Source organism: Notolepis coatsorum (genome assembly GCF_963971535.1).
Source record: "Notolepis coatsorum genome assembly, contig: SCAFFOLD_228, whole genome shotgun sequence".
NCBI lineage: Eukaryota > Metazoa > Chordata > Actinopteri > Aulopiformes > Paralepididae > Notolepis > Notolepis coatsorum.
Genome location: NW_028169331.1, coordinates 298,195 through 314,592, shown reverse-complemented (window position 1 = coordinate 314,592; position 16,398 = coordinate 298,195). Strand labels below are relative to the sequence as shown.

Genomic DNA, 16,398 nt, shown 5'->3' with positions numbered 1-16,398 from the left:
TGTGTGATAGTTGTGTGAATGAGGCCATAGCCAGGGTGCCTGTCTTCTCTGCCCTCGTAAACACACACAAAAACACTCTGCCAAAGAGGGGTGTGTGTGTGTGTGTTGGGGGGCGGCTCTCTGAGAGATATCATCAGGACAGCCGAAAGCCGCCCAATTTTCCGCCGTCGACTAAAAACACACTCCTTCAATCAATAACTAAAATTTAAAAAGAAAAAATACTAACCTTCATACTGTCTTTTACTATTATGCACTTTGCTACTAAATACTCTTATTTGCCTATATTACTACTATGCTAATCTGTCTATACTACTTTGCACTCAAGACTGTAACACTCAAGTTCAACACTGTTTGACGAACAATGTTTCTTAGCTGCCAGAGTTGTGCCCTTCCTGCTGACCTGTTGTATAGAACTTGTAAGTCGCTTTGGATAAAAGTGTCAGCTAAATAACTAAATGACTAAATGTAAATGTATATAGACACAGAGAGAAGAGTGCATGGTGGACGGAGAGCAGAAGGACACAAACAGAGTGGGAGAACGACGCCACGCACAGCTCACCCGGTCGGGACAGAACCTTATGTGTCGACAGAAAGTACAATGAGGCTGTACACAGTCACAGGCCGAGGAGACGCAACAGGGTGCATCGTAGCGCTCGAGGCTCACTTGACCTTTGACATCAAGACGACTCCCCCTCACTGTGAGCCGCATGCCTATCTTTTTTTTTCTTTTTAGCGATTTGTTAGTTTCTACGGAAGCGTATTGCTGCCACACCAGAAACAGAAAAAATGATCAGTATCACATTATAACGTGAAATGTTATAACAAGATGTTTTTCACATTATAATATATTTTCACGTTATAACATGAAACGTTTTATGTTAAAACAATAAGTTATCACATTAAAACATAAAACGTTTCACGTTATAAGGTGATAAATAGTATATTGTTATACCAAGAAAAGATTCTTGTTATAATGTGATAAGTTTGTATGTCGTAATAACGTGAAAATATATTGTTATAATGTGAAAAACATCTTGTTATAACAATAAACGTTTCACGTTATGACGTGATACATACTGATCTTTTTTTCTGTTTCTGGTGTGGCAGCAATACGCTTCCGTATGTTTCAATGCAGCTCTCAGTCAAATGAAAAGCGGAATGGCGGGGTGGTTTAGGGATTAGCGCTAGGCCGTGGTAATCTGTGGCCCTAAATCTCCCGTGATGACCGAGGGGTTAAAGGTCGGCGTGTGGGATAACTTGCTGATGAATCGTGGGAGGTCAAAGTCGAGGAATGAAAGGCACAGCTTTTATAGTTCCCCTGAGTTGACTCTGTCTCTCTCTCTCTCTCTCTCTCTCTCTCTCTCTCTCTCTCTCTCTCTCTCTCTCTCTCTCTCTCTCGCTCTCTCTCTCAAAAAACTCTATCGAGGGCTACTCAGGTGTGTTTGGTTTTGAAGCATACTGATATATAGATCAAGATTTCCTTGAATTCATTATTGAATCTTGTACGTCGACACAGCAGTATGACACTGTATGCCATTTTTTGTCCGGATGGTGATTCAATATCCGCTCACCTTTGCTAATTATCTCGTTGTCTGTCATTTCTAATGAACAGCACCATTGCAAGTTTGCCACCAATGAGAGCTCACCAATGCTAGACACACTGTTTAAAGGAATCGCTGCATCAGTGGGGATTTGAAATGGACATGATGAGGCAAGCTTGATGAGCCTGCTGACAGCAACACACACACACACACACACACACACACACACACACACACACACACACACACACACACACACACACACACACACACACACACACACACACACACACACACACACACACACACACACACACAGATGTGCAAGAACAAAGATGGAGAGGAGGACAGAAGTGATCTCCTGGGGTTGTGTGTGTGTGTGTGTGTGTGTGTGTGTGTGTGTGTGTGTGTGTGCTCCTGGGTTGTTGGTGTGTGTGTGGTGTGTGTGTGTGTGTGTGTGTGTGTGTGTGTGTGTGTGTGTGTGTGTGTGTGTGTGTGTGTGTGTGTGTGTGTGTGTGTGTGTGTGTGTGTGTGTGTGTGTGTGTGTGTGTGTGTGTGTGTTGTGTGTGTGTGTGTGTGTGTGTGAGAGGGCGGGATGCATTGATGCTCTGGCCAATGGGACTTCCTGAGTTGTATGAGTGACAGTCCCTCTGGGAGAACCTGGACAAGGCTCTTCACGTCGCTATGGAGATGGAAATGTATCTGGATTTATCAAATAACATGCCCTTTTTTGCAAGCATCTTTTCGCAAAAAGTAGCAAACCTCATCTTAGAAAAGAGAGAATATAAAGAATCAAAGCTTTTCAGGAATCGGAATGAGAAGAAAGAAAGAAAGAAAGAAAGAAAGGAAAGAAAGAAAGAAAGGAAAGAAAGACAGAGCGATAGAAAATTTGAAAAGTAAACAAGAGCGTCTCGTGAGGATCCTGACAATTGACAATAACAAACAGATCACAGTATCCTCTTAAAAAAAATTCACATTTGTGTTCGTGTTTTTTTCCCCCAGTAGACTATAACACACAGTGATAACGAAGAAAAGGAGGAAATCTACAGCCACGTTAGCTTCGTGCAAAAAACCACATACACTGGCAACGCCGCGTAGGCAAAGAGATCAAAAGCAAGACAACGCGTTACAAAAATATAGAAAATATCTCCACGCCCCCTCCTCCTCCTCCTCCTCCTCTCCTCCTCCTCCTCCTTGCAGACAAAACTAGCTTTCTGACTTCTTTTTATTTTTTTTTTATTTTTTTTTACAACTACGTTTTATCTACCGAACGCCTGTCGGTTTCACCAAAGGATCACTTCTGGAACATTCTAGGTGTGGTTGTTTGTTTGTTGTTGCTATTTCTTATTTCTTTTTGTTTTTGTTTTTAAGACAACCATAGTTTGTGTTTTCCGTATTGGAAATCCACAGAAATAAATTAATTAATAAATAAATGAATAATAAATGAATCCAACATAAATAAATGAATAAATGATATATATTAAAAAAAAGAAAAGTATAAAAAAAAAGAAGAAAAGTTATCTGCTAGCAGTAGTTGTCAACATTATGGCGGTTGTACGTCATAATGATATTTGGAATCAATAATATGAACAACAACCTGTTGAATGATAGAAAACTAGTATGGTAAAAGCATAAAATATTTCTGTTTGCTGACAAATGTTCTTTTTTTTTCTCTTTTAAACTTTGTTATTTTAAAATACATACTATGTACCTCTGTCACTGTAAAGACATTCCAGCATTTGCTCATAATTGATAGTGACAGGGTTTTAATAGTTTGGCATACTCAGCAAGCCATGCCCAAAATAACACTATAAGACTCTTGCAAAGGAAGGGGGGGAGGAGGGGGGGGGGGGGGGGATGCAGTGTCCAACCTGCCCTCCAATAGGACACTCCATATTGGGGGAGAAAGAGAATTTGGGAGAGGGCAGGGTTATACAGAACAGCTGAGATTACAAACCGTGCTCAAGTCACAGCCCATCAGTTTCAGCACTTGCAAAACACATGCAGAGATAATTCGATAATTCGTTAGGGATTCAACAACTTCGGTTTGCATCCATTTTGTCCATTTGGAGCAATGTTCACTTCCTGGTTGTGGATGGGGCAGTAACACCCCCACTTTTTCCAATTCACAGGCTTTATAATGTACTTAAGCCCACTGGTTAGTTGTTTCACAAGCTTTATACTGTACTCAACCGCGCCAGTTATTCATTTCACAGGCTTTATAATGTACTCACCCCACCGGTTAGTCGTTTCACAGACTTTATAAATGTACTTAACCCCACCGGCTAGTAGTTCACAGACTTATAATGTACTTAACCCCACCAGTTAGTAATTTCACAGGATTTAGCTGTACTCAACCCCACTTGTCAGTCGTTTGGTTTTTCGCTAAAGGCTGAAGAAGCCAGCCCGGTCCTATTTCACACGGATAGAAAAGATTGTTTGGACGCCTCAAAAAGATATTGATACATATCAAATACATAAGGTAGTGGTAGGGGGGGTGGGGTCAGGGGTCAGGCAGGGAGGGAGGAATGAACTTGGGGAGATTTTGAAATGTCACATGTAAGGCAGGGACACATGGTTTACTGCTGGAGTCAAATGAGTCATGAGGAAAAGCATGCGCATTAGTTCAATCTGGTTGGACACCGTGGCAGACAGATGGAAAGAACCAGTTGCAAAAATAAAATGTCGTCTGACTGAGACAGAGAGAGAGAGGGAGGGAGAGAGGGAAGGCTCAACACTGAGCTCAGAGGTGAGGGAGAGAGGAGTCATTGGTTGCTCACCGGCTCTCTCCCCCTCTCCTCCTCCCCCTCCTCCTCTTCGCCTTCCTCCTCGTCCAGGGAGACCACGCCGGAGGAGGCAACGTCGGACACCCTCCTGCGAGGGTCGTATCCCTCTCTGTCCCCCTCCGCTTCCACCTGGCACAGGGTGCCCTCGTAGTCCTTGCAGGGGGTGTCGTCGTCCTCCCCGGGCGACAGGTAGGTCTCAGAGTAGGACACGGAGCAGCAGGGAGAGTCCTGGCCTCCGCAGGGTCTGCTGCCCCTCCCTCCCCCTCCCCCGACAAGGCTGTGAAACCCGCAGTCCCCTCCTCCCTCCCCTGTCACGCCCCCCTGCCCCACCCTCTGGAGGCGGGCCAGAAGCAGCTCTTCTCCCCCCTGCAGCGCTGACAGGATCTTGGCGGCCAGCTCAGCAGCACTGCTGTGGGTGTGGTGGTGGTGGTGGTGGTGGTGGTGGTGTTGTTGGTTGGTGCAGTGGTGGGCGGTGCCCAGGTCACGGAGCAGCGGGTGGTGCTCATCCAGGCTGCACAGGCTGGAGCACAGGGTGTCCGGGGAGCCCGCCGTTGGGGAGGGGTCTCCGCTGACTCCTCCCTCGCCTCCTCCTCCACCTCCAACTACAGCCTCGCAGCAGGGCAAGCCCAGATGTTGGCACACCTGGCTGTGGATCAGGTCCTTCAGGTAAGGAGGGTATGATGGCACATCTGGGAGGGAGGGACACAGGCAGTTAGTACATCGTTTGATCATGACTGAGGGAGAGAGGAGCGACGAGGGAGCAGCCGAGCAAGAGCAGCAATGGAACAGATACGCACTAGGAATTAAGTGAACAGTCAACATAGATCTTAGATCTTGGGAAAGTAGTGTGTACTACACTGCCATCCAACTGCAGAGTGTGTACTACACTGCCATCCAACTGCAGAGTGTGTACTACACTGCCATCCTACACACTGCCATCCAACTGCAGAGTGTGTACTACACTGCCATCCAACTGCAGAGTGTGTACTACACTGTCCTACAACTGCAGAGTGTGTACTACACTGTCCTACAACTACAGAGTGTGTACTACACTGTCCTACAACTGCAGAGTGTGTACTACACTGTCCTACAACTGCAGAGTGTGTACTACACTGTCATCCAACTGCAGAGTGTGTACTACACTGTCCTACAACTACAGAGTGTGTACTACACTGTCCTACAACTACAGAGTGTGTACTACACTGTCCTACAACTGCAGAGTGTGTACTACACTGTCCTACAACTGCAGAGTGTGTACTACACTGTCCTACAACTGCAGAGTGTGTATTACACTGCCATCCAACTGCAGAGTGTGTACTACACTGCCATCCAACTGCAGAGTGTGTACTACACTGCCATCCAACTGCAGAGTGTGTACTACACTGCCATCCAACTACAGAGTGTGTACTACACTGTCCTACAACTGCAGAGTGTGTACTACACTGCCATCCAACTGCAGAGTGTGTACTACACTGCCATCCAACTGCAGAGTGTGTACTACACTGTCCTACAACTGCAGAGTGTGTACTACACTGCCATCCAACTGCAGAGTGTGAACTACACTGCCATCCAACTGCAGAGTGTGTATTACACTGCCATCCAACTGCAGAGTGTGTACTACACTGCCATCCAACTGCAGAGTGTGTACTACACTGTCCTACAACTGCAGAGTGTGTACTACACTGCCATCCAACTGCAGAGTGTGTACTACACTGCCATCCAACTGCAGAGTGTGTACTACACTGTCCTACAACTGCAGAGTGTGTACTACACTGCCATCCAACTGCAGAGTGTGTACTACACTGTCCTACAACTGCAGAGTGTGTACTACACTGCCATCCAACTGCAGAGTGTGAACTACACTGCCATCCAACTGCAGAGTGTGTATTACACTGCCATCCAACTGCAGAGTGTGTACTACACTGCCATCCAACTGCAGAGTGTGTACTACACTGCCCTACAACTGCAGAGTGTGTACTACACTGCCCTACAACTGCAGAGTGTGTACTATGGCTTACAATGGTAAAGTAGTTGTAACAGCTATTTGTCTCCAACATAATCACTTGATATACAGTAGCCATCATGATACGTTATGTTATTCATCTTGTATTGAAACCATTTGAACCAATCTATCCCCTTAATCCAAATGTTTAGAGAGTCAAATGTCCTCCTAACTGCAAAAAATGTATGTCATGTTGTTAACATGTTGTTTTATGAGTCATACATATTGTTTATTGCCTACTGTACTATTTCTTGTGCTGTCCCTTTGCACTGTGAGGTGTTGTTGTCCTTGTACCATACCCTACTACATGTGTATGTATACCACTATATCTATACATCTCTACTTGTGTACGTTTACCACTATATCTATACCCCTCTACACTATGTATACAACTACTTTATTATCTGTACATCTCTACATGTGTATTTATATCATTATATATGTACTCCTCTACATGTGTATTTATACCACTATATCTGTACCCCTCTACATGTGTATTTATATCATTATATCTGTACTCCTCTACATGTGTACTGATACCAGTAACTGTTACAGTATATCTGTAGGTGTGTACTGTATGTACTATACCACCATATCCGTACTGCCCTACAAAGGCAAATGCACTCACTGCGGTTTGTCTTTATAGGGCGGCAGGTATCTATCATCACAATGTGGAACTTTGTAAGTTGTTATATTCATAGTATAAGGTGAATAAAAATCTTGCCATGTCTGAAAACCCCAGCAGTAGTATTTTCAGTACAGAGGATCAGTATGTAAACCCCAGCAGTACGGTATTTTCAGTACAGAGCTTCAGTATGTAAACCCTGTAGTACGGTATTTTCAGTACAGAGGTTCAGTGTGTAAACCCTGTAGTACGGTATTTTCAGTACAGAGGGTCAGTATGTAAACCACTGCAGTACGGTATTTTCAGTACAGAGCTTCAGTATGTAAACCCCTGCAGTACGGTATTTTCAGTACAGAGGGTCAGTATGTAAACCCCTGCAGTACGGTATTTTCAGTACAGAGGTTCAGTGTGTAAACCCTGTAGTACGGTATTTTCAGTACAGAGGTTCAGTGTGTAAACCCTGTAGTACGGTATTTTCAGTACAGAGGTTCAGTGTGTAAACCCTGTAGTACGGTATTTTCAGTACAGAGGTTCAGTATGTAAACCCTGTAGTACGGTATTTTCAGTACAGAGGTTCAGTATGTAAACCACTGCAGTATTTTCATGATAAGGGGCAGGACAAAAATGGAACGTCCCTACTGCACAGTATAGGAGCTGATTTTTGACCTACTGGGTGAATCTACTGAACAATAGGTCCTTAACAGCAAAGAGTTAGGGTAGTAGGGTTAGCAGCTTCTATCTGATCGTATGGGTACTGAGGGATTTCAGACCCGCTGCCTGATTCCAATTTCAGAACACAAAAGCAAAGCCTTTATTTGAATAGTGTCATTATGATACAGTTACCGCAGTGTGAGTACACACTGCGTTATGACCAACGAGGACGTGTGAGTCATCCAGTGTTTCAGTGTGTCAGGAGAGCAAGGAGACTGCGGAGAGAAGGAAGTGTGCCATGTGAACACTGTGTGTCAAACTGTGTCAGGGTGAAAATGACTATTCTGCCTTCAGGCTAAATTTGAGCAACACAAAAAAGCGAGAGAGTCCATGTTAAATATTTGATTGGGATTGGCTTTCGAGGAAGATGAGTAGCTTGTCATGGGAGGATTTGTTTCTCATTCAGAGATGTATCTTGTGGCTGTCCACATGGTTACGCCCTAGTGTCATCATAGTATGTCCACATGACTACTAGTATCATCATGGTGTGTCCACATGACTACTAGTATCATCATGGTGTGTCCACATGACTACTAGTATCATCATGGTGTGTCCACATGACTACTAGTGTCACTATGGTATGTTCACATGACTACTAGTGTCACTATGGTGTGTCCACATGACTACTAGTATCATCATGGTGTGTCCACATGACTACTAGTGTCACCATGGTACTGTATGTCCAAAACTGTATCTGTATTTTCAGCATTATTTATCCAGACATCAAGTTCATGTTATCAGACCGTGTGCTCTGCTGTGCACAGTGCATGGGGCTGGAGAGACAGACATGCCACAGAGTCAACCTTGTATTGTAGTTGAAATACCTATGCATTAAAAAAGAAATTCCCAGCTAATCTAAGTTACATCAATATTGTGCTGTCAGAACAGGCTCATATTGATCAATCTTGTTACACTATTATACATTATTACACTATTGCACTATTACCCACTATTACACACCATTACACATTACATACTATTACACTATTACGCTATTACACACTATTACACAGTATTACACTATTTGGCGGGATACAGTTTCAAAACTGTTTGAGTGTAATAAGCCTTAAACTGTGGGTGGAATACACTTTTAAAACTATTTGGGAGGAATAAACCTTTATAACTATTTGGGTGGAATAAACCTTTCAAAGTATTTGGGTGGAATAAACTATTACACACTATTACACTATTACACACTTAAGCGTGGGGGTGTGGTTAACCTAAACCAATGAAAGTAGTAGTCTGTAGTGAGTTCGTTTGACACCTCCCATAAGTCTCTACAACGGTTCAATGGCATACTGTAGGTCTGTCAATGACAACAGGTTCACTATGGCATGTGCCTGATTACATGGTCTCCCCAGGCTTCCACCTGGTGCAGATAATTATTTATACAATGACCAGTACCATGGTAAAACTGAAATTATGATTTATTCATTATTTATTTATGTATTTATGTAGGGGAGAACGGGGGACGTTGTCACACGGGTAGGTTGTCACATTCATTATATTTCACCACCAGAGGATCCTGTCTCCCATACTTTGGTATTTAAATGTCCAGAATTGGGGTCAGAGTTCACCTACATTGTCATATTTGGAGTGAAACAGCTGAATTTGAGGTGAGAGGACTTTTTGTGTTTTTCATGTCCATTTGTAAATATTCCGCTCCTCAGTATTTTTCTTCTAGGCTTTTACACAATTGGTTTATAATGAAACAATTATTACCCTTAAAAAGTGTGAAGGGATAGCGATAGTTTAGATTGTTGTTAGCTAGCTAACTAGTTGTTAGCCTTGATGCTATCAAGACATTCCAGTTGGGGTTGGTCATCACGTTTTATTTGGGGTTGGTTGTCACATGTTACAACTATGAATTGAAAATGGGGGACCCTGATGTAAACAAGACAAACGTCTTTCTCTGGTCTGCATCCCCTTAACAATTGTGTGTATTGAGCCGTACTGTATTGTACCCATTCTGCAATCTGTTAAATAAAGTGTTCATTCATTCATTCATTCATTCATTCATTCATTCATTCATTCATTCATTCATTCATTCATTCATTCATTCATTCATTCATTCATTCATTCATTTATTCATTCATTCATTCATTCATTCATTCATTCATTCATTCATGTTGTGTAGGCTATTATTGTTAGGCCAATTTATTGTGTTCTTATTTTGTTATATAGGATGGCCTAAAGATGTGTTTCCTGTTTATGTTCATGTTAAGATGCATTAAGTTATGTATTTGTCAACTTGTCAATGCAATTAAACTTTCAAATTTAGTTCTGCCTTCTTGTCTTCTTTTTAAGATTTTCCCATTAAAACACATAGTGACAACCAACCCCATAGTGTGTGACAACCATCCCCATGATGGGGTTGGTTGTCACAATGTGTTGGAGGGTCTTTGATAGGTGATTAACTCTTTGTTACAATACGTTGGAAAATGAGAGGGATACACATTTCAAGCCAACATCTTAAAGGGGACCTGCATTGCTATTCCTAGCACTATTTGGGCAACTTTACACAATTCCTGTGAGTCTATGGAAGACATCTGTAAGGTTTATTAAAAAAAAAAAAATCATTGTTTTATATTTCTAATGGAGTACTCAAAAGCATCATTTTCCAACCTCAAGATTTCAGCCTGCTATTGGCTGGGCTCTGCCCATAAGCACTTTCAGTGACAGTCATCCACACAGTCTGCGAGTGGCAGAGAGAGAGAGAGAGAGAGAGAGAGAGAGAGAGAGAGAGAGAGAGAGAGAGAGAGAGAGAGAGAGAGAGAGAGAGAGCACTGTGTAAACACAGCTGCATGCATACGCAGGTCCCCTTCTCTTTCTCTCTCTCCCTCTCCCGTTTGAGGAAGTCTTCCACTGTGCCGCGCGCTGCCTACAGCTATAGACGGGGCGTTAGAAGTTATGCTCCCGAATCGAGAGAGAGAGATAGAGAGGGGGAGAGAGAGAGACAGACCGAGAGACGACAGCGCGAGGGTCTATCTGATTCTCCCTCTCTCTCTCGCTCGCTCTCTGTCAAACCCCGTTTGGTGCGCTACAACCACAGAGCCAATCGGATCACTATCCGCTCCATCCTCGCCACGTGACGTCACCATGCGAGTCAAATCAGAATGACCTGATTTTGTATGTATGTATGTATGTATGTATGTATGTATGTATGTATGTATGTATGTATGTATGTATGTATGTATGTATGTATGTATGTATGTATGTATGTATGTATGTATGATGTATGTATGTATGTATTTAGTTAGTTAGTTAGTTAGTTAGTTAGTTAGTTAGTTAGTTAGTTAGTTAGTTAGTTAGTTAGTTAGTTAGTTAGTTAGTTAGTTAGTTAGTTAGTTAGTTATGTTGGTGTAGATTCACTGAGCATGTATGCGCTATATTACTCATATATATTTATTCACACTCACCACAGATCCACACATTCACATCTGGGAGCTGCCCCAGTACAACCAGTACAACCACAGTCTGACACTGTTCACCACTAGGAGCTAAATCTATTTTCGATAGGTACAGAAGGGAAGAAGAGCTTTAATTGCATATTAATAAAAAAAAAACATATGATACTGTATCCTACGTTACATTATATAATCATATTATAATTAATTTGTATATTATACTAAACTATATTTACACTATATACTATTATATTATGGTACTATATTATATTGTATATATCATATATTATATATCTCATATCACATTATATATGTGTTGTATACACTATTATGTACTATATACTATTATATATACTATTATATACTGCAGGTATACTATACTGTAATGTGTACTGTAATGTGTACTATATGTGTGTACTGTAATGTGTACTATATGTATGTACTATGTATGTATGTAAATAAAAAAAAATAAAAAAATCACAGTCTGACACTGTTGACCACTAGGAGCTGCCCAGTACAATCACAGTCTGACACTGTTGACCACTAGGAGCTGCCCAGTACAACCACAGTCTGACACTGAGCATTGGAGCAGCTGGGGTTTTAGTCAAGACAGGTCAAGTATATTCATATAGCCCTTAATCACGGTTAAATGACTAAGTAATTTAATAAAGTGCCTTGCTCAAGCAAACTTTATTGGCAGGGATCAAACTGCAGACTAACACATTACCACATATCTTTTTTTCCCCACCCCAGCTATAATCAAACATTGGCATGGTGTTGACTAGTATACAGACCATAATATCACTAATCACCATTACAATCCAATGGGGTTACAGTTTTAGCCTGAAAAAAACATGATACGTGTCCTTTTCCAATACAGGAAGCTCACAGTATAATCAGGTGTGCCTCAGAGATGGATAACCAAACAACGGGCCTACCAGGTCCAGGGGCCCAAGGGCTCAGGGGGCCTCTAAGCCAGAGACTGTGTGAAGCCGTGAAGACGAATGGCTGGGGTAGGGGATCATTGGGGGGAGGGGCTGAAGGTCAACAGCAGCGGCTGTACACGAGTTGTCTCCCCTGCTGTGATCCTTTTAGTCTAAACTATTTTAATGTTGCTGTGGGACAAAGTGAGACTAGCCTCCAATCAAATGCCATGTATGTAGATATTATAATTACTATGTTTATATAGTGGATCATACAAATACAAACACAATAGATGTTTTGGAACTTTTGATATGTATTGCCCCTCAACAGGCCACAACTGGGCAACATTAAATTATGCTTGTTAAGCACTATACCAAAAATAAATAACAAATATATACTGATTGATTGAACATTTTAATTAACAGATTGCAGAATGGGTACAATACAGTATGGCTTAATACACACAATTGTTAAGGGGATGCAGATCAGAGAAAGACTTTCGTCTTGTTTACATCAGGGTCCCCCATTTTCAATTCATGACATTTATTTATGACATACACAACATACAGATATAAGAATCTAATCGAATCATCTAAACTAATCTAATCATGACATTTAAGACATGCATGACATACAGATATATATATATCTCTGCGCACCAGACTGTGCTATTAAACCAGGAAGTGCAGCACTATGTTGATAAGGCTGTCAGCACTGGCAGTAGAGCCACTACTGCAGTGCCCTGTGCTGCAACACAACAAGAGTGAACAAAAAACGCTCATGGACCCGCGGTCTCACGCTGACTGCTCGCTTGTGTTGTTCGTTGGATTCGTTTTGGATTATGTGGGCTCAAAACGTACACTACACGGACCCACGGTCTCACGCTGACTGAGTGGCTGTGTGTCAGACTCTGGAGGCACCCGCCCACCTCTACCTCTGATTGGCTTACCATGACATTTTACTCAACCTCAGCCAATTGTCAGCATGTTTGTGCTTGCCCACTAAACAAGGAAGGACAGAATGCCTCTCAGCACAGATATCTGTCTGATGAAAGAAACAGGTTCATTCATAGTAACGCGCCGCATTTTTTTGCAGTAACGGTAACAGCGTTATTAAGATTGGAAGAGTAATACTCGTTACTGAAAAAACTAACGCCGTTAGTAACGCCGTTACTTATAACGCCGTTATTCCCATCACTGGTCATCAGACATCTTGCCGATGCCAACAACTTAGTACCCATCGGGATATCAGAGCAATGCAGATCGCAAGCGAGACCGCGCACAGCACGAGAGGCCAGCCTCCCCGAAACAGGCGGAGGCCACAAGGAAACAACTCCCAACCGTCCCCCGCCAACCGCCACCCAAAAAGCCCCCCCCCCAACCCAATGGGCCAGGAGACCCCCCCCCTCCCGACCAAGGACCCACGAACCAGCCGAGGCCAAAGCCGCCGCCCTCGACCCGGCCTTCACCCTAGACATAATCCCGGGCTCTTCCAACCCAATGATCTCTGTAAACCTCCTGCATGGGACCAACCACACACTGAATGCAACTCTTGCAACTCTCATATCGAATGGACGACACAACAGTCAAGTTTGAGATCTGGGACACAGCTGGTCAGGAGCGCTATCAGAGTCTGGCCCCCATGTACTACAGAGGTGCCCAGGCGGCCATTGTCGTCTACAACATCACAAACGAGAAGTCATTTGTACAGGCGAAGAACTGGTTTAAGGAGCTTCAGAGAAAAGCCAGTCCAAATATTGTAATAGCGCTGGCTGGGAACAAGGCTGACCTCGCAAACAAGAGAGCATTGGACTTTCAGGACGCACACTTCTATGCAAATGATAACAGCTTGCTTTTTATGGAAACATCAGCAAATACTTCTATGAACGTGAACGAGATATTCATGGCTATTGCAAAGAAGCTTCCTAAGAATGAGCCCCAAGCTGCCGGAGCCAACAGTGGGCGGAACAGGCAAAATCTGCATATGGCTCGCCGACAACAAACTATCATTACACATGGGCAAAACAGAGTCCATTCTCTTCGGTTCAAATAACAAACTCAGCAAGACCGACGGCTTCTCGGTTACAGTGGGTGACAATATTATCACAAGGAAAGATGAAATTACCTACCTGGGTTCCATCCTAGAGGCTAATCTTTCCTGTGACAAAATGGCATCCAATGTAATAAAAAAAGTCAACCAACGAACGCGATTCTTGTACCGGATCTCCTCTCTGGTAAACAAGAATACCCTGAAGACTCTAGCAGGAGCACTCATTCAAGGGTACTACGACTATGCTTGCACCTCATGGTACCAAAGCACCTCAAAGGCACTAAAAAACAAATTACAAACATCTCAAAACAAGCTAGTCAGACTACTACTTGATCTGACTCCTAGAACCCACCTCACCCCTGCCCACTTTGACAACCTAGGATGGCTTAGAGTAGACGACAGAGTACAGCAACTTGCAATGGGCCTGGTCTACAAGATACACTACGCGACCAAGGTACCCATGTACATGTCAAAATACTTCCCAAAGGTCAGTGAATACCACGATCACAACACCAGAGGGAGCTCCACAAATCATGTAAAACCCAGATTCGGATCAAACAAGGGACTAAACACGTTTCGCAATTATGCCACATCAATGTGGAACGCCCTGCCTAAAGCTGTAAAGGAATGTGAATCACTACCCACCTTCAAAAACACTCTCAAAAAACACCTACGTGAGACTGCAATTCGAAACTGGCCCCTACAAATGTCCTAACCTAGTTGTACAGTAAATGACCAAGTAAGGCTTTGTCAATATTCCAATGTACAGTGTAAAATGTGTGTGTGTCCCCTTCCCAACCCCCCCCCCCCCCACCTCCAATGTACAGCCCTCACCCAACCCACCCAACCCCACCCCACCCAACCAACCTCCTCCAATGTACAGTTTCTATGCCAAATGTATATACACTCCTTTTCTGGACACTTTTGTATCACAAACAGTACTGTATTTGCAAATCTGATATGTCATAAATGTATAGATGTAGCAGTACTGTCTATCTGTATGTCATGTATGTCATATATGTTATGATGAATTGAAAATGGGGGACCCTGATGTAAACAAGTCGAAAGTCTTTCTCTGGTCTGCATCCCCTTAACAATTGTATGTATTGAGCTGTACTGTACTGTACCCATTCTGCAATCTGTTAATAAACTTTTCAATCAATCAATCAATCAATCAATCAACAGGGGAGTGGACCTGACGGAATCAGCCCAGCCCACCAGCCGCACCTGCTGCAGTAACTAACCCCGCCCTGTCCCGGTCCAACTCTCACCTCTCCTCTGCCCCCTCCCTCCCTCCCCCACCTACCAACCTCTGGACATGGGGCTCCTCCCCCTTCCTGACATCACACCTGACCTTCCACTTCACTCCCCTGGAATAGCTAAAGACTCTGTATAGCTGCATTTCTAATACCTTTTTTATTTTATTTTTCAACTTTCGTTTTTAAGAGAAAAAAAAGTATATCAGTATAATGGATGCGATAGATTTGCGATAGATTTGAATAGATTGAACTTGCTCATCGAGGCATTGTTGTCCTGGAGAGGTGAACAGAGAGAGAAGGGGGAAGAGAATGAGATGGATGAAGAGAGAGGATGTTTGGAACTTACAGAGTTGGAAGGAATCCTAACCACTAGACCACCAGGAATGGATAACTTGATTGGATTGAGATTGTTTGAAAAGAGGATCGGGACGCGAGTCACCGGGTGCGAGCCCAGTGTCCCCTCGGGGTGCGACGTCGGGAGCCAGGGCGGTCACTTGCCAGGATTTAAGCGAGAACGACAGCGACATGGTTGAGGATAGCCAGGACAAAGGAAAGAAGACGGGTGGGGACAGTATGGAGTGTAGTGGGGAGGAGAGTGGGGGTGAAGGGTGGAAAAAGAGCAGGGAAAGTGGGGGGAAGGGGCATAAGAGGAAGAAAGAGAGGGAAGGTAGCACAAGTGGGTCAGAGGGTGAGGGTAGAGAAAAGGATTTTACAGAAGGGTTGAATATAGTGGTGCGATTTGAGGGAGAAGATGGAGTTAGGGAAGTAGAGCCGAGACAGCTGACAAACTTCATAAGAATGCAGTTAGGAGAGGTAAGGTACGCAAAAGTGTTAGGGGATGGGAACTTGTTTATAGGGTGTGTAAGTTTAGAGCAGGCAGAGAAGGTAAGGGAAATGAGGAGCATTTGCAAAGTTGTTATCTATAGAGTAATGAGAGTAGGGGAGAAAAGGGATGGTGGTTGCAAGGGGGTAATTACGGGAATTCCAATCAAGGTTAGTATAGAGCAGCTGGTAGGAGATTTGAAGAGTGATAGACGTAATGGGAAAGTTAAGAGTGCGGAAAGGATGAAGAGAGGAGCAGAGAAGATGGAGAC

The 16,398-nt window shown here is 43.3% G+C and overlaps 1 protein-coding gene across 1 annotated transcript in view; it reads right to left on the bottom strand.

The window, feature by feature from the left end:
* Positions 1–4,306: 4,306 nt before the first annotated feature.
* Positions 4,307–16,398, bottom strand: part of LOC311248740 (protein FAM131A-like) — a gene marked incomplete at both ends in the record, with an annotated part of 48,258 nt that continues 36,166 nt past the window's right edge. The window contains one exon of the mRNA XM_084339572.1: positions 4,307–5,016. Coding sequence (XP_084195698.1) covers positions 4,307–5,016 — 710 coding nt within the window. The remainder of the gene's footprint in view (positions 5,017–16,398) is intronic.